General features: G+C 40.3%; 1 protein-coding gene across 1 annotated transcript in view; it reads left to right on the top strand.

The window, feature by feature from the left end:
- Window positions 1-23,084, top strand: part of TRDN (triadin) — a 243,953-nt gene that overhangs the window by 101,397 nt on the left and 119,472 nt on the right. Inside the window, 2 exon segments of the mRNA XM_064170120.1 lie at window positions 11,575-11,650; window positions 22,373-22,383. Of these exon segments, the coding sequence (XP_064026190.1) occupies window positions 11,575-11,650; window positions 22,373-22,383 (87 nt within the window).

The following is a 23,084-nucleotide window of genomic DNA, read 5'->3' as shown; positions in this document are numbered from 1 at the left end:
AAATGTCTGGGTGAGAAAGAGACTACATGCATTCAAAAAGTCTGTTAAAAATGGGCAAGCAAGGACTGTGCTCAGATGAAGGCTTGAAATGACAAGGTTTTTATAAGATTTCAAAATGTATCATCAGGATTTCAGCCAAGAAACAAACTGTGCCCTCTGAAAAGGATGAATAGCAATAATCACACAACCACAGAATGTGTTGGGTTTGAAGGGATCCTTGAAGGTCATCTTGTCCAACTCCCCTGCAGTGAGAAGGGGCATCCCCAATTAGATCAGGAGCCCATTCAAGATTAATCTTGAATGTCTCTGGGGATGGGTCCTAAACCACAGCACTGCTATAGCATTCTGGGAGAAGAGAAAGGGGAAAAAAAATAGGAGGAAGCATTTTCTTGGATAAATATAAAGGACATTCCCTGGTCAAATAAAAATCACAGCAACCAAACAAAGATGCAGTTTTTACAGCTGAGCTGCCACTTCCACAGAATTTAAACTTTGGAATTTTTAGATGCTCTATGCTTTCCACAGTTGATTTTTCCTTTTTGTCAATTTTCTACTCTATCCATTTATAGGTGGAATCAAAAGGCATAGACAGCAAATCCCATGACTCTTTGTCCTAAAAACATCCTATCCCTACACAAATCCATCAGCTTTAGCTGAATTTCCTTCAGCTCAGATGAGTTCAGACTATGTATCCTTGATTTGGAGGGGAAATTAATTGATGTGAGATGATATTTTCCAAAATTAATATTGTTTATTAATGTTGCTATTCAGAACTCTACCTCCCCCGACCACTAAGTTTAATATTTCAGTTCTTACATGGTCATGGAAACGTTCTATGGATAATATCTAGATCTAGTAATAACCAGCAAAATATAGAAACATTCATTGAACTGGAAGAGAAGGTTCCTGTGATCAGTGCTGCTTGTGGTCAATATGCTGCTTGCCCAGTAGCTGGGCTCGAGCTCTTTCTGCTCTATGGCAGAAGGCAATGGAGAATTGCAAAGAGGCATTTCAGCATTTACTCACAGATTATTATTACCTGACTTGTGGGGCTTAGCCACAGTCCAGACAGTGCCCAAATGCCTTCAGGGGTCCCTGTCTTGTTGGATGTTGAAACTTGAATCTTCTTCTGGGGCTTCTGGGGGACAGGACGCAGACAATCTCTGCCCTTGTCTCCTGGCTTCTTTTGGACGGTCTGTATATATGTCCATGAATTCTAGGCAGGACATTCAGGTGCAGAGGCAGATGTGGTACAGTCTCAGCACCATGTCACACTGGCCACACAGGCTGATTGCACGCAGGCAGCCAGGGTCTGCTCCTGGTAACTGGTGGCAGTGGAGTTTAGCAGGCAAGCAACAAGGCAGTGTGCAATAGCAGCAGGGCTGGGCACAGCAGAGAGAGCAGGCAAAGAGCAGGGAAGCAAAGCAGGTGAGCAAAGCAGGTTGTTCACCAGTGTATCTTCTTTTATCAATCGGGATGGCAGTCAGCCAAACTTTACCATATTAGGCAAAGCCACAGGCTCACTTTTCCCTAATCTGGGAAAAGCACAGGCCTTGCACTAGGCAGGCACAAGCTAAATGTGTGCATCTTGTTTACCACAGGGCCCTGGGCAGGCCAGACTCAGTGGCTCCAGGTTCTTCTCCCACGCTTGCCTCTCTGGTGGAGCAGAAGAACATGCCTAGGCAAGGCAGGACATGTACAAGCCTATTTTGGAGCTACCAGGCCTACCACAACAATTCTATTTGGCTGTGGAAGTCACAGCTGCTGAGCAGCATTACATCAAGCCTAACATCAACATACCTTTTAAAGGGTGGAAATTTTAGCCTTGGATTTTAATGTATTTCATTTTCACTATCCCTATGTCCTAATCTTTAATTCCAAAGACTATTACAGCCATAGAACTTTCAGAAGACAGAGAATGCTCACTGAGTTTCTTAATCACACAGAGTTTAACTTTCAAAGGTACTAGATAGTGAACACCTACCTAATACTTAGCTCTGATTGATTTCAGTAGGAGTGAGGAACACCTCTGTAATTTTTGGGGCATACTTCTGAGGTTTGATCTAATAAAAACCTCTCAATTCTTTTCCCTCCAATGTCAAACTGCATTATTGAAATTCTTTCAGAAAATTGGTTATAGTTTCATGCTCTTAGGTGATTGTCGAATACAGACAAGACAGGTAACATAATCATCAAATTATTTCTTTCATTCTAGCAAAGAGATTGAAAGAGGTGAAAAACTTTTTGGCTTGAGGTCACAGCTGTTTGCATTCAGTTCGAGTTCCATCAATTTCTATATTAAACATATTCTATATCTACGAATATCTCCAATTGTGAGAGATTACAGTACAGGTAATTTGATTCTGTTAATGCTGAGCTGATTTTAGTATCACAGAATGGTTTTGGTTGGAAAAAACCTTTATGATCATTAGATCCACCCATCCTCTAACTCTGCCAAGGCTGGGGCTAAACCATATCTCTTGGCACCACATCTCTGTGTCTTTGAAATACCTTCAGGGACGAGGATTCACGCATCATCCTTTGCAGCCTGTTCCAGTGGCTGAGGACCATTTCAGTGAAGAAGTTCATCATAATGTCCATTCTAAACCTCCCTTGGTGTAGCTTGAGGACATTTCCTCTCATTCTGTCACTTGTAACCAGGGAAAAGAGACAAACACCAGGCATTTTTCTTTAGCAAGAACTATCTTGTCCAGAGACATGTCCAGAGAAGGGCACCAAGGCTGATGAGTGGGCCAGAGCACAGCCCTATGAGGAGCAGCTGAGGGAGCTGGGGTTCTTCAGCCTGGAGAAGAGGAGGCTCAGGGGACACTTTAGTAATCTCTACAACTACCTGAAAGGAGGTTGTAGCCAGGCAGGGTTGGTCTCTTCTCACAGGCACCCTGTGACAGAACAAGAGGACACAGTGTCAAACTGCCCCAGGGCAGGTTTAGGCTGGATGTTAGGAAGAAGTTCTTTATAGAAAGAGAGACTGTCCTTGGAATGGGCTGCCTGGGGAGATGATGGAGTCACCATCCCTAAAGATCACAGTATCACACAGTATCACAGTATCATCAGGGTTGGAAGAGACCTCACAGATCATCAAGTCCAACCCTTTACCACAGAGCTCAAGGCTAGACCATGGCACCAAGTGCCACATCCAACCTTGCCTTGAACAGCCCCAGGGACGGCGACTCCACCACCTCCCCGGGCATCCCATTCCAGTGTCCAATGACTCTCTCAGGGAAGAACTTTCTCCTCACCTCAAGCCTAAATCTCCCCTGGCGCAGCCTGAGGCTGTGTCCTCTCGTTCTGGCACTGGCCACCTGAACATTCAGATGTTCAAGAGGAGGCTGGATGAGACATTTGTTGCCATGGTTTAGCTAATTAGAAGGGTTAGGTTGGACTTGATGATCTTAGAGGTCTTTTCCAACCTGGTTAATTCTGTGATCCTGTGATCTTGAAGACAACATAAAATTTTAACATTCTTGAATTAAATTCTAGGCAACTATTCTGACTTAACACTGAATGTTTCTGAGATGTATTTGGACTAATGACAGTTGCAATGATGCTAAGTAGTGATAGACCAAATACAAATAACTCATGAATTACTGAGCAGTGATCCCATGGCATAGTCAGCGTCTGCCACACTTCATCATAGCAGCTTATCAGTCCCCTCCATTCTGTTTAATTGTTAGCAGCAAGTATTTAATTGCAATGTTTTCTTTTCTCTTTTAATTATTTTTTTCCTGTGGATAATTCCTATTGTGAAAAGCATCTACACCAACTCCTGATGCTCACCTTAATTATACTAGGTATCGCTGTATACGATACCAATTTATTAAAGGTTATTTGGAGAGAAAAGGGAAGGCTGAATATGTCTTTTCATTTTATGATCTGCTTTTACAGTCCTTTTGCACTCCAGTATGTACCAATTACTATAATAGCCTGTCATTTCTACACAATAACCCATCATTTTCACTGTCCTAGGACTTAGTTCTTTGAGATCCATCTTTTAATATTTCTAAACATAACAGGCAGGATTATTTTTTACCTGCTAAATGCATGTGATAAATAGTGGGAGGAAGTGGAGACAATTCAATTCAATTTTCATTTTTCTCAATTCAATTTTCTTTGACTGTCAGGAAAGGCAGTGTGACTTCTTAATGTGTAATGACAAAACTGTTAAAACTTAACTTTTGACTCCCTAATGACTTCAATCTTCCAAACACAAAAATCAGAACAGCTTTCACAAGATATGGATTGAGCTAAGAGGGGTTTTGGACCCTCAATCTGGTAAAAAATAAAATCTGGAAAATAATTCTCTACAGGTATATTGTAGTAAATGAATTTAACTGTGCAAGCCTGTTGTGAAACTAAGATACATTGCACACATTTTTGGTTGGGACCTATAGCGTTGGCTGAAGGTTAAAACAGCAAGAGTTGTACACAGTTGCACCCATACCTCTGCTGCAATGTGTGCACTTGTTATGCACACTTAGCTTGTGTGAGATACAAACCCACAGGAAAAGGAAGAAAAAAAACAACCCAAAACCCAAGAAACAAATTCCCAGCTGTGACTTTAATTGGTTTGGTGTCTGAGTGAAAACGTAGGAGCTAACTGATGTTCACACAACCTCTGGGAATCCGCACTGATGGAATCTCACACCTGCTCAGTTCCCAAATGTAGTAGGGCTAGAAAAAACATTTTCAGTTCATAAATATCACTAAATAAATATCTGTATGTAGTTGTGTATAGATGTACATGCATATGTACATGTCTCTGTCCACATACATACAGTGCTTATTATATAGGTATGAATGTACATAGATGTGCATAAGAATGCATCATCAAAAACCAAAGATAAACTTGGATCTCTACCTATTTAATAAAGAATATCAACTCACTGCTACTTTTTGCTTGGTGCCTTGAGAAGGGAAATGTAATCCTTCTCCCTACTCCACTCAAAAGAGCATTTAGATTTTCATCTTTGCTGTACCTTCACTGTTAACCTGCTGGTCTTTGCTTTTAGATTAAGAGATGGATGGACTCCTAAGGTGTTAGGTTATTTATAACAGGCTTGGTTTTGTTGTCTGCATGTTGAGAGAGAAGCATCTCAGTACCATGCTTTACATGCATGTTAGGCACTACTTTATCTATATTTTTAATGTACTTCAAATTCAAGTGGAACATATAGCTAAATTGGACATTATCCATGTACTCTTTACATTTTTTTGCCTTTCTTATGCATCATAATAATTAGTGATAACAGAATGTGAAAATGCAAAAGGTTGTACTGCTACTGGTAATTGCTGCATATACTTTAGCAATGTTTTTCCTCAAGTAATATCAACCCCATACAAAATTAGAGTTTCAGTGTATGTTTGGTAATTATTCATTAAAGAGCCAGATCCTGAATGTACACTAGAAACTGAAATATGTTGGCTACTAGGATAGACTTCTCCTTAAAAGTCTTGTTTTATTATCCTTTAATTTGCCACTGTCAAAAAACTGAGTTCCACATCATCAAGACTCTGTTTAAAATGGTTGTTGGTTTTTTCCCTATTTGACAACTCAACTGTCCTCTGAATGCGACTCCTTCTGTCATAGAGTGATCCACATCCATTATCCTTTCTTAAGGTCAACATGGGCCAGCTTCATCCCAGATGTTAGTGGTAGCGGTCTCTGGCCTCTGCTAACTCCTGGACTAAGCTAAGACATTGCCACTTAGAACAGATCAACATTGTTGGAGGCTATTAAAAACATGTTGCAGGATATGCACATTTGAATTCCAGAGTCCAATAACTTTCAATTTAATTTACTTAAGTACATAAAACCATTGTGTTATGATGTATTCTTTGGAAAGACAATTTGGGGCACCTATAATCAATGAATTCCTTCCCCAAAATTGACATTTACGTAGTTCAAAGCACTCACCTCTTATTCTTCAATTATTTCTTCCTAACAAAAAGCCATATTCTCACACCTTTTCATGCACACACTAAGCAGAGAAACCCTTCCTCAGAACAGTGACACTCTAATGTCTGAAGAGCAGTGAGTGATAGCAAGGGAGAGGCTCATCTTTGGCTTCAAGTAGCTCACATCTCAAAACTGGAAGCCTGAACAGAATGGTAGGACTCCATTAAGATTTCAATCCCCTAAAAGCATACTTGGCAGTCTTACCTCATTCTGCTGATCCATGTCTTGTCCCAGCCTTCATGAAGCATTTGATTTGAATTTACTTTTCATAACAAATGACACTGCAGAGAGCACACTTTATTTCAATTATTTCTATTATCATTAGGGAAAGGTGTCACATCTGGGCAGCATGAGATTTATCTGAAGACATTTTGCTGTGCTATATAAAAGATACTCTAACAAAGCCTTGGTGCTGTTGGGTTACAGGATTACTGCTGTTCAGATAACCAGGGCATGGCTACGGAGAAATGCACAGCCATAGAACTACTGTTTCTACTCATTGCTTTCTGTGACAGCATTGTTTATTTCCATATCCTAGTTGGATATTCAGCTATCTCAAATGCCTTCAGCTGCTTAATCATAGAATCAACCAGGTTGGAAGAGCCCTCCAAGATTATCCAGTCCAACCTATCAGCCAGCCCTATCCAGTCAACCAGACCATGGCACTAAGTGCCTCAGCCAGGCTTTTCCTGAACACCTCCAGAGACAGTGACTCCACCACCTCCCTGGGCAGCCCATTCCAAGAGCAAATCACTCTCTCTGACAACAACTTCCTCCTAACATCCAGCCTGTACTTCCCCTGGCACAACTTGAGACTGTGTCCCCTTGTTCTATTGCTGCTTGCCTGGTAGAAGAGCTCAACCCCACCTGGCTACAACCTCCCTTCAGGTAGTTGTAGCCAGCAATGAGGTCTGCCCTGAGCCTCCTCTTCTGCAGGATGACCCCAGCTGCCTCAACCTCTCCTCATAGGATTTGTGTTCCAGGCCCCTCACCAGCTTCATTGCACTTCTCTGGACACTTCCCAGCACTTCAACATCTCTCTTGAATTGAGGATCCCAGAACTGGACACAGTACTCAAGGTGTGACCTGACGAGTGTTGAGTACAGTAATGGTAATAATTTGAAAAGCATTTCATTATATCCTATGATCTTTTGATTCAGTAAGATAAATCTAGAGACTTTATCTATGTTATTTAACATGTCTGCAGACAAATTGAACTGAGCAGATCAGGGAAGACAGCAAGCCCACATGATTTGCTGCTATCATAAGAAAACAATTTATCCTCAATGCTTGGACATGACATTTTTGACACACGTACAAAGGCACTTCCTAGATTGAGAAAAGCAAGGTAATTAAAGTTTGTCTTGTATTCCTCATCATGTAATAGAAAATCTAAAATATTCATAAAAGAAGTCAAAATGAATTTCTTGATGACATCTCAAGTGATTTAATAAACACTGATGACAGGAGTTTCACAGTGCTTGAAGGCTGTAGCTTGTTTTCAAATGAACACTTGTTACCATCTAGAATCTTAAACCTTCTACTCATGTTTGCAGCATATTTCTTTTCTCTAAGGTGGTAGAGGAAGCTGCTCGTACCTTAACGTGACACTTTTTCTCCTGATGAGCACATTCCCATGAGCTTGAAGTCAAAGCATTTTGTTCTTTCCATTCCCATCAGCTGTGATTAGTTGTCAGACAGCTGTTTGCAATATCATGTGAGGGATGTACCTGCAGCACAACCACATGGACAAATTTGGCATAGAATCATAGAATCATAGAATCAACCAGGTTGGAAGAGACCTCCAAGATCATCCAGTCCAACCTAGCACCCAGACGTGTCCAATCAACCAGACCATGGCACTAAGTGCCTCATCCAGGCTTTGCTTGAACACCTCCAGGGATGGTGACTCCACCACCTCCCTGGGCAGCCCATTCCAATGCCAATCACTCTCTCTGTGAAGAACTTCCTCCTAACATCCAGCCTGTACTTCCCCTGGCACAACTTGAGACTGTGTCCCCTTGTTCTATTGCTGGTTTGCCTGAGAGATGAGACCAACCCCCACCAGGCTACAACCTCCCTTCAGGTAGTTGTAGAAGTGTGTCCATATTTCTGTTTGCAATTACAGCAGCAAATTTTTGGAGTAACAAAGCCCTAATAAATATAGAAACAAACAAAGAAAAAAATTCCCAAACAACCAAACCAAACCAAACCAAGAAAATGAACAAAGGAAAAAACCAAACCACAAAATCAAGCCAAATGAAATGTTTTTGTCTTATCTCATGGCAGATAAATGAAGTTTGCATTGGAAATGAGAAGCGAATAAAAATGCAGACATAAATTCCAGTTCTTTCCTGTAGCTGAATTTTTAAAGCAGCGAGATAGGTCTATGTCCAATAATAATACCAGTAATCTGGATAATGACTTCTCCTGATTCATAGACTAATCTGATTTGTCCACTGGGATCATCAAAAACATCCTGTCTTCCTCTCATTTACATCATGGCTATGTGTCCAATTGGCCACTGCTGGAGTCAAGATAGTAGACACCATTAATCCTAATGGTCTGATTTGCTGAGGCCACTTCCTCATTTCCATTTATGAGTTCTTTGCACTGCAGAAACCCACTTGTGCTTTATAAGTTACAGACAAGAGAAAAAGGAAAAGAAATTTAACTTTGGATATCCCCTTTAACATATTTCATCAAAAGATTGGATAAAATATTTATTCAGCTACTGTCCTTTGCATTCCCATCAAAGTGAATAGAGAGACATTTAATAACACATGGAAATATTAAAGAAGATTTTTATCAGAGTGGATGGGAACCTGCTCAGAACAAACATTCTGGCCTAAGGGAAAGTTTTTGATCTGTGAAGCTCAAGCTTTTGGTGCTTAAAACACTCTCATATTGGATCATGTGGTCAATTTGCATGAAAGAAGTGATTTGCTTAAAACTTGTAAAACTGCGATATGGAACTTGACAAGTCATTACCAATAAGTGGTATGGCACTGGTGTTATACTAACACTGGTGCAATCATTAGAAAACTGCTGCTGCAGCAAAGAACATAATGGAGCCAGCCTAAGCTTTGACCTAGAGGTGTCTAGATCATTGCCCCACACTGTAGACACCACACTGACGTCCAAATTATTGACTATCCTTCCTCATTACTGATGTTCTCAACATTCTGAGTCACTGCCCTTTACCATCTTTCACGTAAAACAATTAGTGCAAGTTATAAAATGTATCCTTTTTCCATCCAGGTATAGGTGATGGAGGTTTAGGCAAAAAGAAAAAACTAACTAACTGTCATCTATGGCTTTAATCAAACCTAGCAGAAACAGCAACATTATTTAGCCATTCTTCATTATTTTTTATACAGTTTTTATTATCATCCTGAACTAGAAATTCACTTAATGAAGTTACTGTGTGTTGACAGAGGTTATTCTGATTGGCAGCAAATCTCATTAGCTCACTTTGCAATTTCAAGATGATTATTTGAAAGGCATAACATGCTTGGAAAACCATGGCTAGACATCTAGATTAGTGAAGTTTGCCTACTGTCCATTTTAAATCTAGAATCATTCTGTAGTGAGATTGGTGAATATCACAGAATAGGAGAATCACATCATCACAAGATGTTAGGGGTTCGAAGGGACCTCAAAAGCTCAGCCAGTCCAATCCCCCTGCCAGAGCAGGATCATCTGTACCAGATCACACAGGAATGCATCCAGGCAGGTCTTGAATATCTCCAGAGAGGGAAACTCCACAACCCCCCTGGGCAGACTGTTCCACTGTTCTGTAACCCTCGCTGGTGAAATTCTTCCTCGTGTTTCCATCAAACTTCCTATTCCTCAGCTTCCACCCATTGCCATTTGTCCTGTCATTGGCCATCACTAAGAAGAGTCTAAATCCATCCTCTTGGCAATCCACTTGTGATTTTAGCCCTGACTGGAAATAGGTAAACCCCAAGATTTTTACCATTTACAGTGCCTTCAATGAATTTGTTTTATGAATGTGCTGGCATTTTGTTAGACCTCAGGCATCAGACAAGTTTGAGCAGCCCCATGTGTGATATTTTATACAAATTACCGGATGAACTAGGCTCCATGCTTGGAAATTGTTTGCCTGCAATCATCCATTTGCTGATGAGATGCAATAACATTAAGACCATGGTGCTCAAATCCCACTGCTGTCTTCAAGATGAAGTTTTTCTCCTGCATTCCCCAGGAGTATACATACCTTTGTAAAATGAGAGGGGTAAGTATGATACTGAAGCTTCCAAGGCTCATTAAGATCTTAATTTCTCTTCTGAGTCTTTCACAAAGCATGAGGCATGGCTTTGAGTTTCTGGAGCTGATATTTAATAGCCTGATTGCATGTGGACTCTGGTGCTGGCGCATATGACTGAATGAATATTATACTTAACTACTTAATTTTGTTTCACATGCCACAACAAATTGTTCTTTCCAATAAAGATGAGATGCCTATGAGGCTTCTGAGAACGATGAGGACAGTATTTTTAGCAGGGCCTGTTGTGGCAGGACAGAGGGTGATGTTTTTAAACTAAAAGAGAAGAGATTTAGTCTAGATAGAAGGAAGGAATATTTTATGCTGAGGATGGTGAGACACTGACACAGGTTGCCCAGAGAGGTGGCAGATGCTCCATCCCTGGAAACATTCCAAGTCAGGTTGTTTGGGCCTCTGAGCAACCTGATCTAGATAAAGGCATCCCTCCTCACTGCAGAGTGGGCTGGACTAGATGACCTTTAAAAGGTCTCTTCTAATCCAAACCATTCTCTGATTCTATGATAGCTTCTGAGCATAAATGTCAGAGAAAGAAATCAGAAAGAAATCAAAGAGAAATAAAAAGACTGCAAACAGCTGTTATCAGCCAGGAGAAAGAAGCATAAGTAATATAAGGCTGCAATAGATCTGTTTGTGAATCTTTGGGGAAATGAAGTGAAAAATATTATGGATATAAAGCACAGTATCTGTAAGTAGGCTAAGTCAGTACAGAATGTCCCAGTTCAATAACACAAGAGCAGAGTTCAACACTGTGAGAGAGTAGAGGTGCTTCAGTCAGCAACTGGAGTCAGGACCTCGTCAGTGTTTACAGTGTGTGACCTGCTTGGTACTGGCTAATTAAGAAAAATCCTTAAGGATAAGAAACATAACAATTTTTACTGGTGCTTCAGAAAGTTCATAACAAGTGGACTTGAGGGACCAGCTAAAGATCATTTGTTTGACAGAGGAAAATAAGCTTTTACTGTAGAAGAGGTATCATGAATATGTAACCTTATTATCACAGTATTATCCTTCAGGTTTTTTAGTCTAATGAAGAAAAATAGGGCTGTGAACATTTCAGCATATCCTTGAGTCACTTGGACTTCAGTGTCTGAAAACCCATCTCTTAAATGACTTTTTTTGCTGAGAAATACATTTTTTCCCTATGATATCTGGAAGATAATAGCTTTTATGCATGGAGTTGTATTTTAAACATGAACAATTCTGAAGGGAGCTCAGCCTCCCAGTGAATCTGCTCAGGCTGTTACTGAATACATTTTCTGTGCTTTTGAACTTGTCTACTCAGGTGCAGCACACAAGGAAATGATGCCACCTCCTCTTCTTCTGGAACACAGTCCAAGAAAGAAACCAGCAGCTATTGAAGGCAAGTTTCAGTTTTATTCTTCCTTTATTGACTCAGTTCTAATGGATTTTGTTTCTAGATATAACCTGCATTACAAAACTGATCAAACAGCTGGGCCTGGGACATGAATGACACAATCATGTTTGTATGACAAGACCTAAATATTCCTTACTGGAGTACCACAGATGGCTCATGGTGTTTCCTGAGTGAAACAGATTACAGGATGGAGGCCCAATATGTAAAATGCTTTAGGTGATGTTCAGCTGTAAGCTGCCATCTAACTGTAAACATAATCACCATTATCCTCTTAATATACTTGGGATTACTCTTTCAGCTATTGTTATTCAGTAACATTTCTGTGTATTATCTGCAATAATGAACACAAGATTTCTGGCTTTGCATTTATCAACCCTATTCTCATTGTTAAAAACACTGAGAGGAAAATACCAAGTCGGATCTTACCTTCAGAAGATTAAATCATAACCCCTGCAATTGAATTATGTTGTTTGCAGTCTGATCATATCAGTAAGAATGGTTGAAATATGCATTCTAATTTTAAAATTAACTATGCCTGATGACTTTAAACTATCATTGTAATATAAGTTCTTGCTCTCAACATCATACAATTTAATAGTGGAAAACACATGAGGCTTTTCATGTAATTGTATAGCAGTTTGGAGCCATTCAGTCACACCATGGCATTTGTTAATCTCTCTCATAGGGGTCTTAGTTCTGTGTTATCCACAAAGCAATTGCAATCTAAGAGAAAAACAGATGGGATGGCAGCAGAATAAGTAACAAGAGCTACAAGATTTGCCTGCATTTGGAAACAGAAAATGAGAGTTAGATTTTGGCAGAACTTACGACTAAAACAAAGAGTTAAATTAATTACATGTTTCTGTAATGTGATTATTGTGAATAAGAACATTTGGATAGAAACAGATATGTGACTTATTATCTCTTGCCCTAAAATCTCTTTTTCTTCAAAAGAGTATTGCTTTATGACCATACTGTTTAAAGGAATAGAAACCTCTGGGTATTGGGACACAATACAGCAGATTCGCAGTCCTTCTTGATTTAGGATTTTCAGTCCTTCTTTGATTTGAATGCTGCTTATCAGCAAAAAGTAGTCCCTGAAATGTTAAACAATGTTAGTCACCAATTAACCATAATGGAGGGGGGGAAAAAAAAGACATTCTAGAACAAGACTTCTGCATTTGCTGAGTGATAAACTTAATCTTTAAATATAACTGTTATTCAACATAAACAGGCATCAAATTAACATTAAGTTCTCGATGTCCAAAATCATGAGAAGCATGCAATTACTGCAATTGCACATGGAAATGACTATTTATGACCACTAACACATTTGTGTGTTTCATTAGCTCATTTATGTATGCAATTGAGGTAATTGGGAATGTAAATTAGACATCCATTTGGCAAACAAATTGTAGGGGGTGGGGGTTATCTGCTCAGAATCGCACAACTAAATTCCCTTTAGGGCTCAAGTCCAGTCACGAGGATACAATACTGTTCCAGCAATAGTCTTGGAAGAAAAGAACAAGGAAAAATTGCTTGCAATATGCTGCTGTTACATTGCACTGTTGTGTGACTTCCATGAAAGAGAAAACCTGCCAAAGGGCACATTTAGGAAACTTTAAACCTTCAGGAATTCTAAATCCTCAAGTTTTATTTTAGCCCCGGGTGAAATAATTAACTAATTTATGGGAATATTTGGCACAGTGTCAGAGGGGGGTAAAGAGGAATAGGTAGAGAAATGACAGTCTCTGGAATAATTGAAGAGACATCTGTCTGTGATTTTTTACTGCTTACATATCTTCATGGCACATCACTAGATAGCACTTAGCAGGTGAAGGGAATCATAGAATCATAGAATCAGGCAGGTTGGAAGAGACCTCCAAGATCATCCAGTCCAACCTAGCACACAGCCCTATCCAATCAACCAGACCATGGCACTAAGTGCCTCATCCAGGCTTTTCTTCAACACCTCCAAGGACGGTGACTCCATCACCTCCCTGGGCAGCCCATTCCAATGCCAATCACTCTCTCTGGCAACAACTTCCTCCTAACATCCAGCCTAGACCTAACCCGGCACAACTTGAGACTGTGTCCCCTTGTTCTATTGCTGGTTTGCCTAAGAGAAGAGCCCAACCCCATCTGACTACAACCTCCTTTCAGGTAGCTGTAGACAGCAATGAGCTCTGCCCTGAGCCTCCTCTCCTGCAGGCTGCACACCCCCAGCTCCCTCAGCCTCTCCTCACAGGGCTGTGCTCCAGGCCCCTCACCAGCTTCATTGCCCTTCTCTGGACACCTTCTAGTACCCCAACAACTCTCTTGAACTGAGAAGCCCAGAACTGGATGGTGTGGCCTGCCCGGTTTTGAGTGCAGGGGCAGTATAACCTCCCTCATCCTACTGGCCACGCTGTTCCTGATCCAGGCCAGGATGCCATTGGCTGTCTTGGCCACCTGGGCACACTGCTGGAACAGAAGATTCTTCTTACAATAAATATTGTCAAAGATAATAATCTTATAGAACAGGGGACAAGTGTAAGCATTTGTGATTTGAAAAATAAATGTTCTATAACACGTAAGAACTGGCCCAGCCTTTGGCAAAAGCATTCAACTCTGCAAAGAAGGTAAAACTGTAGGAAATAATAGAATGGTTGTCACAGAGAATGTATGAAACCAGTCTATACAGACCCTAAGCTTTCCAGATGCAGATGCTAGATACAAAACCATGCAGCTGGTAAAGGCCGAAAAGCTTTTACTCATTTTCTAGATTAAGAGGTTTTCAGTATTACTCTGTTTTGCCACTGCCTTCTTAGGTAATCTTGGACCATTCTTGATTTCTGATAAGGTGAAAACAGTGCCAGTGTACGTGCCAGATGTCTGTAGCATTTTTAGATGATCTGATACTTTCAAACAGAAGGCTGTTCCTGGATAAAATCCAATGCCCAGCAGAAAGTATGCTCTGCTGAATTTGTGAGGTCTTAGAGAAACAGCATATTGTTATTTTGTATTAAATCTCAATTTTTCCTTGTCATTGCCATTTTCTCTTCCTTCACCTCCGCAATAAATCTTTTGGAAAAGGAGTCATTATGTAAGACAATCTCAATTTGTGCTCTATATTCCAGCAGTATGCAATAAATTGCATTGAAGTGTGGGCATGAGAATTGAACTTTTCAGATATGCTCTGGTCGGAAAGCAAAATGCTTTCTACTCATCTGGTCAGAAGGGAAAAGAACAGCTCGTTGCTTTCCTATTTCATGGTGGTTTGGCTCTTTTCAAAGAGCACTGCTATCTTGAGTTCTTAGGCTCCAAGTTGAATGAAGAGTTTGAAGTTTCAGGTCAGGAACAGAAATGAGTAACAAAACAAAACAAAACAAAAGATCTTGTAACAATGAACAAAAAAGGGAAAGGGAATTTGTGAGGAGATACATAACTTCCACTTGTGTTCCAAGCTTTGAGACCTTGTTTGGCAAACCAGCAAGCAAAATAACTGATTTTAAGGACTTTATCTTATCTTTGTCTGGAGCTTTCACAAGGACTTAGAAGCATTGCTCTCAGCTTAGCTGACACTGATGCTACCATCTAGGGAAGACACTGCTGCTGACTGTAATTAGACCAGATCTGCTCTCCATGGCTATCTGAACCTTGTTTCCTCCTTTACTACAGTTCTTTCCACTTCTTTTTACCCTAGCTTTCTTGTATTTTGCTATCCACTGACATCCTAAACTGCTCTGCAGCATACAGTGGGTCTCTCTGAATCTCTCTCAGGTCTTGACATTTTTGCTCAGCTCATATAGCTCTCAGCTTCTTCCATTTCCCCACTCACCTGAGAAGGACTGATAGTCATCCCATGTTGCACTCTGACATAGAAGGGTAATCTCTCAGGAAAATGCTGCAGTTAGACAAGAAATGGCAACACTAAGGTCAGAGTTATTAGCAAGGCTTCATATCAATTGTTCCAGGATGGCATGTCTTTGCCTTCTCGGAGGATCACAGCACCTGCATCAAAACTCTTCTCTTGGTAGATGGCATCTTAACATATATCAACTACAATCTTAAACAAAGCATGCTTTATACCACTTAGAAGAGCATCATATCACAAAAAAACCTTTGAATGTCATTGTACCCCAGCATGATTTTCCAGGTTGTATAGTCCTAAAAATCTATACTTGTACCTTTGAGTGGGAGAGCATTTGTCACAGAAGCGTCATCAATGCAACCATTCCAATCTGTTAATGGGTCATGATGGGCTCTGAGATAGCCCTTTGCTTCACCTGAAGTATACTGGCTGTTCTTAGCCATCTTGCTGCTATTTCTGACATTAAATGAGGTTAAAAAGGGGGAAAAAAAAATATTAGCATCTTTGTAATGTCTTTGGAGCACGTTTGGGCAACAAAAGACGTTTTCTCCGGTTCACTCCCTGCATCCTCTAATTACAGAGTGTGCAGAATGAAGTAAAGTGAGTTGCTGTGAGATACATAACTTTCTGCAAAACTCCTGTGGAGCCTAAATTGACATTGAAATAGAAATCTACGTCTCTGTTATTGCTGTTATAGGATGTGCACTATCTGACTATCCTAAGAAGAATTTCTAGTCTATACCTCACTTCATGAATATAACATTAGGGGATATAACCAAGAGTATCTAAATTACTAAAGCCAATACAAATTTTGACAAAGCTCCCCTGATGTAGAGAAGTGTATAAATCTTGTACAAATCAATCTGCCTCTCTGCAGTCTGTCAATGGCTGTCTTTTTCTTCTGTACACAGATTGCTGTATAAAAAACTTTTTTTTACCCTTTTGTACTATAAAATCAATTACCCTTGGGGGGAAAAAAAACCTTCCAGCAAAAGGCAGTGATTTGAGGTATGGCAGCAACCTTTCTTAAATAAAGAATTTGAATTTTTTTTTCCCTCCAAATTTAGAACCCTTTCAATAATCCTGATATGATTTGTGAATTAAAATCCCTTTTCTCAAGAAATTTTAATCCAAGACAGGATAAACAAATGAAAAATAAGAGAAAAGTTTCTGTCAGAAATATCATGATGCAATGGGATAGATTTTGATCTCGTTGATTAGAAGAAATAGTTTAGGTAGTGTGATACTTTGAACCTAGCTGGGATATTTTGGTGAGAAGAATTAGATTATAGGCTTTGAAAAGGAAACAATGGTGATGGCTACTGCACTCATAGGCTTGCTGAGATGTTTAAGAACAAAACCAGATAGATAGATAGAATGAATAGATAGATAGATAGATAGATAGATAGATAGATAGATAGATAGATAGATAGATAGATAGATAGATAAAGGGAGTCTCTCTCTGGGGTTTTTGGGCTGCACTTCTCTCTCTAACCTGCCTGACTAATCCTTCTGCTTCCTAACCCCCCTGCCTGACCCTCCAAACTACCTTAAGCATAAGGCAATGTCTGGAGTAAGGTAGAGGTGTGTGGAGAAGGGGGAAGGGTAGTTGGAAGCCCCTCCTGGGGACTCAGGTTTCTGAGAGGGCTGTTGTGTTTCTTTTCTGTATATATTGTAAATACCTGCTTGTATATTGTGCTAAGCTGTTAATATAGCTTCATTCATTCAATTCTCCAGCTCGGCTGAGTCTAGTCTGTGTGATTTTCTTAAGTGGGGTGGAGGGGGGTGTGTGAAGGGGTTGGTAACACCCAAACTATCACAGGTAGCTTCAGCATAAACCCAAGTTTTCCTGAGAAACATGGGTCCTACAATTCCATGAGTCTGTGCTGAAGGCAGCAAAAATATGCACAAGGTTTTGGAGTGAGTTATTTAATGATTTAGGTTAGACATTTAAGCAGTAAACTCCAATGATTTAGCTATGATGAAAGAAGCCAAAGTCTTCACTGTGTCAGAAAGCCCTTGACATTTTACTGAATGACATGAGGCTCCTTTGCACTGCTTTTATTCTAGCACAAGACAGAGGAAAATTAAGCAGACATTGGAGAAAAAGCTTACTAGAAAAAAAACATATATACATGCATATCTATATTCTATATATATTTATATATGTATAAAATATGTGTATTTTGATTAGATATAGTGTGGTTTATTGTTATTGGTAGTAATAATATTAATAATACTCCAATTTATACTAAATTATGCATTTAAAGTAAATATTCACCAAAATCTACCCAATAAAACGACCCCAAATATCTCTGAAGGTTAAGTGGTTTTTAGCTATTACATGCTACAGATGGAAAATGCTTATTAAGATTCTCTGGACTTTCAAAACCAGAAATGCCATGCTTCTTTGGAAAGAAAAGGGTCATCCTATTTTCCCTCTATCTCAGACATTCTTGGTCAAAAGTGTTCTACGTAACAAGCATCGTCAAAACTCTTCCCAGCACTGGTAGCACAGCTGGAGACGCACTGTGATTTCTGTTGCCTAGAAGGGAATGTCAGGAGCGATGGGAAGGCTAACCCTACTTCCTTGTCTGTGTTGGTTTGGCCAAGGAAGGTCACACCATAAGAAGTCTGAGAGTTTAATTCTTCATCATAATCATATTTGCATCATATTTGCCGTTGACCACTGTCCAGATGAGATTCTATTGCTGGTCTTGTCAGGGATGCTGGAATACCCTCTCTGTTGTTCCCCTTGGTTTCATTGCACTGGTATTTGTATTCTTTTGCTCCCCACTGTGTTGTTTAGTGAGGGTAACATATGGCCCCATACTATTAACAAAGAGCTATGGTACTTGGTTCAACAGAACCATGAAAAAAGAGCCTATAATCACTCCAGGAAGAAATGAAGACCACTTATGTGGGTCACATGAAAGCGCTAGGAATTTCAAGCATGATATTGCTATTACGCTCTTTCTACAGACCTCGACAGTATCTCCACAAGCAATCTTCAAACCTGCCAAATGGTGTTTCAGATTGAGATTTGAAAACAACAAGGCTATTTCAGACAGCAAAATCAGGCTGGAGAGGTTGGCTAGGATTTCAGGGCGTGCTACATCTCTAATGACCTGTGTGCGCCATTAGTCTTTCACTTGCTCAAGATCAGAACAAATTGCATTGCACTGCTCTGCTGGAATGAAATGGTGCAGCTTGAGCAGACCTCTGCAAAAATGTGTCAAACACTCACCTGTGAACTAGGGAGAGTACACACATACATATGTGTTTGTGTGTGAAAAGCAACAATTCTAACAGCTTTGGATGAATACATATTAGGTTTCTTTGAGCATTCTTGACTTTTCAGTAGTTTGGCAGAGAGAAGATGGAGTTCTCACAGAGAAAATAACCACACCAAGGGATCCCAGAAAGGGATTCTTCTTCAAAGAGAGAGCTGAGGTCAATTTCTAGTTGAAATTTAGATTTCAATTTAGAATTATGAGTTTCCAAGATATCTCAAACTAAGCAGAAATATTTCCTTTTGGTTTTACTTCCCTAAAGCATTTGTAACTCTAAAGGGGCCTTGTATGGATGTATGTGAAATTGTTTAGAATCAAAAGTGTAACTCACCAGTTACTGTCAGACTCTACCTTAACCAACATGCAAAGGGAAAGAAATGTTACCAAAACCTGAAAGGTGAGGAGTTTTTTTAATAGCTTTTATTTAGCTTTTTATTTAGAGGTTTGTTTGTTTTTTTTTTCATATATTTATATTAAATTTATTTTTATTTTTATTTTATTTATTTTAGGATTTATTTAGGTTTTTTTTTAAGTATTATTCAGTTTTATTTCATTTCCAGTGTCCAGGTCCCACTGAAATCAACAGCAAAGCATTCATTGAGCTCAGCAGAGAAAGAATTTCAGTCACCAGTTAAAACAAAGGAAGAACAACCACAATCTCTTAAAAATTGATAGGGAAATACAAAATTAAAGTTAAAGCTTCTAATTTTTATAATGATCTTTTAAAATTATGCCAGTGACAGCTTAAAGTGTAGAGATGCTTGGGGGAAAAAAATGGGATGAAGTTTTACCTGGAATGAGGTTCTCACATTCAGTCTGATTATAGTTTCTCATGAGCAGTTAATTAATGTTTGTTTTGTTCTGTTTTGTGTATTAGTATACACATCTCTCTGCTGCTCCTTGTTTCTGCCAGGAGCAGAATCAGTAGGCAGGAAAAGCTGTTGCAGTATTTCAGAAAGCCAGGCAATATCCAAAGTCTCTCACAAGAGCTCTTCCCCTGAGATTTCCTGACAACAGGGGTTTAGATAAATGCAGATAAGCCCTGTATAAGTACCTGAACTTTAGAAAGCTTAAGTGAACCAAACCATCTCCAAACTCCAGGCATTCAGTCCCACTAATTAATGTTTGTTACATGCATGCCTCTCCACAGTAAGGTGAGGTTGTCTGTATTTCACTGCCCTCCTTACCTTAGTTTCTCAGAGGGGATGGGTTGAGCTGACAATTTCTTCCAGGGTCAGTGTTTCCATCAGTTCATAGAGCCTTCTGGAGAGAAACTGCCAGAGCACCTTCATCTTCCAGTTCCTGGGAGGCATTCTCATGACACTATGACCAATAACTCACATGCATCTCTAAATTTAGCTCCTCTCAGCACTGGCAGTCACACCCTGGTCTTACCAGGCCTGTTTTCAAGTGCTGCATTGTTGGCATCTTTCTGTTATCTCCCCTCCCCTAGTCGTCCAAGAATTAGTTGACATCCCATGAGAATAACACAAAGGCATTGTCAAAGCTGGTGAAGGCAAGTCAGATTGAAAAACCTCTTCCTTGGTCTGCATTGAATCCTGCTTGATTTCCACTTGTGTCCTCAGTCCCTCACCCCTTATTCAGAAACAAACCAGTTTATCTCAAACATTTCCTTGCTTTAGGGCTGTACTCTTTGCTCCAGACACTCCCCAAGAAAACTGTTCTATGTTGCTTTTTATTTCATTCCCTCCAGGAAAAAATATTTACCTGCATTTCTCATTCAGTACCACAGCACTGCTTTCATTCACACTTCTTGTGCTCACTGAATTCCATCTTTTACTACATAAAGTTCCACTAGAGTCTACAGAAAACAATTTGCTAAATGTAAAGTCCGTGGCTTGTTTTGCTGACTGATTCTGTCATCTTGTACACTGCCATCTGCATCTGTCCCTATAGCATTCTTGGAAAGGCACTGCAGGCTTTTGCAGTTGAGGGCTTTCTGTGTGCATCTCTTTTACTTTCTGTATGGAAAATACAGTTCAGGATTACTGTGTTGCTACTGAAAAAAATAGCATAAATTACAATGGCAAGAAACAGTAACAATAATAGCTTTTTCACTAGTCATTTGCACTTGAATTCCGTATTGTAGTCAACACTAAATCATAGAATCAGCCAGGTTGGAGGAGACCTCCAAGATCAGCCAGTCCAACCTAGCACTCATCTCTATCCAATCAACTAGACCATAGCACTAAGTACCCCACCCAGGCTTTTCTTGGATTGTGACTCCACCACCTCCCTAGGCAGCCCATTCCAATGCCAATCACTCTCTCTGAGAAGAACTTCTTCCTGACATCCAGCCTACTTGAGATTGTGTCCCCTTGTTCTATTGCTGGTTGCTGGGAGAAGAGACCAACCCCACCTGGCTACAACTTCCCCTTAGGTAGCTGTAGACAGCAATGAGGTCAGCCCTGAGCATCCTCTTTTTCGGGCTGCACAACCCCAGTTCCCTCAGCCTCTCCTCATGAGATTTGTGTTCCAGGCCTCTCACCAGCTTAGAAAACTTGTGTTTCCTTGTGTGTGCCTCTTTGTGCAACTGATCCTCAGACTTACTGTTGCTAGCTCATAAGAGGAAGTACTTTTCATTGAAATCTGGAGTTCATGTTTTATGGTGCAATGACCTGTGTCAGTTCTTATACAATTATTTCCTCTGCTGTATAAATATCTGGAGAAAACCTCCTGCATTTATGGCTTCAGAAACTTTTGCTGGGGTTAAATGCACACTTGATATGCAACCATCTAAATGTGAAGTGCTCAGATTGAGAGGAAATACATTTATTCAAGCAATGGAATTGCTTCCTTAAATCAGAATAAGCTCTTTCCATGATATCCATTTGCCATGAACATTGTTCTCATTTACACAGACTTCTCTCAGTTGTGCATCTGAGGGACACCAATGGGGCTAGATGATGAATTGTGAATGGAAGCCCTGGGACTGTTTTTCTCAGACTTGACCAAGACAGTGTATCTTGCATTGGCCAGTGCTAATGGGAAATAGGGGCCACAACCCTTTAATGCCTCTGTGTGATCATCCTCTAGAAAATTCATAATGAATATAGATGTCTCCAGGCTCCCTGGACACTCTGAATGCTGTGCCGTGAGATCCTGAATGAAGAAAATTATGTCAGTGGAATTAATTGGTAAAATGTTTTAGCAATAAAAACTCTCCAGCCAGGGATGTAGCCTTCTTGTGCTCTAGGTTATTTGCATTAAAAATTCCTGCTGCTTCCTGCACATCCTCCATGCAAACCTCCACTTCTCAGAGCTCCATATCTCGGCTCACGGCTTTCAAGACACATATGGCTCTGAGCCTTGCTGTGAAACTTGGAGCAGATTTAACGTGGCTTAGCTGGGTCCCAGAAACATGAAAAAGCGACAAATCTGAAAGCAGAAATAGCCTCTGATTAAAGAGTCTTGTTTGTATGGACTTTGGGCTTACAAATTATTTGTGTGCATCAGAAGCATAAGGGAGCTAACAGAACAAAATGGAAAGGACAGAAGTACCAGCAGCACTTCAGTCTCTAGGTGCTAGAAGCAATGACTAGAGGAAGGAAGATAGTTAGAAGGAAGGCTTTTTCTGACAGTAACTGGTAGACTTGATATGTTAAACAGTTTCAGTTAAGTCAGGCAGAGGAAGCAAACAAACCATATTTAAGAAATTAGAAGAGTTGAACATTGTATGTAGAAATTAAACACTGAAGGCTTAGAAGTGGCACCCAAAAAACAGAGCTATGGAACAGCTTGCGTGTAATCTGAGGCTGAAGAGTCTCCTATTTTGAGACAAAAGCCATCATCTTCAGCAGGAGTCTCTGGAAGAGCATGCTTGAGACTCTTGGGAACCCTAGAGATGGACAATAACAAGAACATTAAAATACATGAGAAAATGAAACTCCAAAGAAGTATGTGGTGCCTCAAGCACAAACCCTACGAGGAGAGTCTGAGGGAGATGGGATTGTTTAGCCTGGAGAAGAGGAGGCTCAGGGGTGACCTTATTGCTGTCTACAACTACCTGAGGTGTGGTTGTGGCCAGGAGGAGGTTGCTCTCTTCTCTCAGGTGGCCAGCACCAGAACGAGAGAACACAGCCTCAGGCTGTGCCAGGGGAGATTTAGGCTGGAGGTGAGGAGAAAGTTCTTCCCTGAGAGAGTCATTGGACACTGGAATGGGCTGCCCGGGGAGGTGGTGGAGTCGCCGTCCCTGGGGCTGTTCAAGGCAAGGTTGGATGTGGCACTTGGTGCCATGGTCTAGCCTTGAGCTCTGT

This window comes from Pogoniulus pusillus, chromosome 33 (genome assembly GCF_015220805.1).
Source record: "Pogoniulus pusillus isolate bPogPus1 chromosome 33, bPogPus1.pri, whole genome shotgun sequence".
Classification (NCBI taxonomy): Eukaryota; Metazoa; Chordata; class Aves; order Piciformes; family Lybiidae; genus Pogoniulus; species Pogoniulus pusillus.
This window is presented reverse-complemented; position numbering and strand designations above follow the sequence as displayed.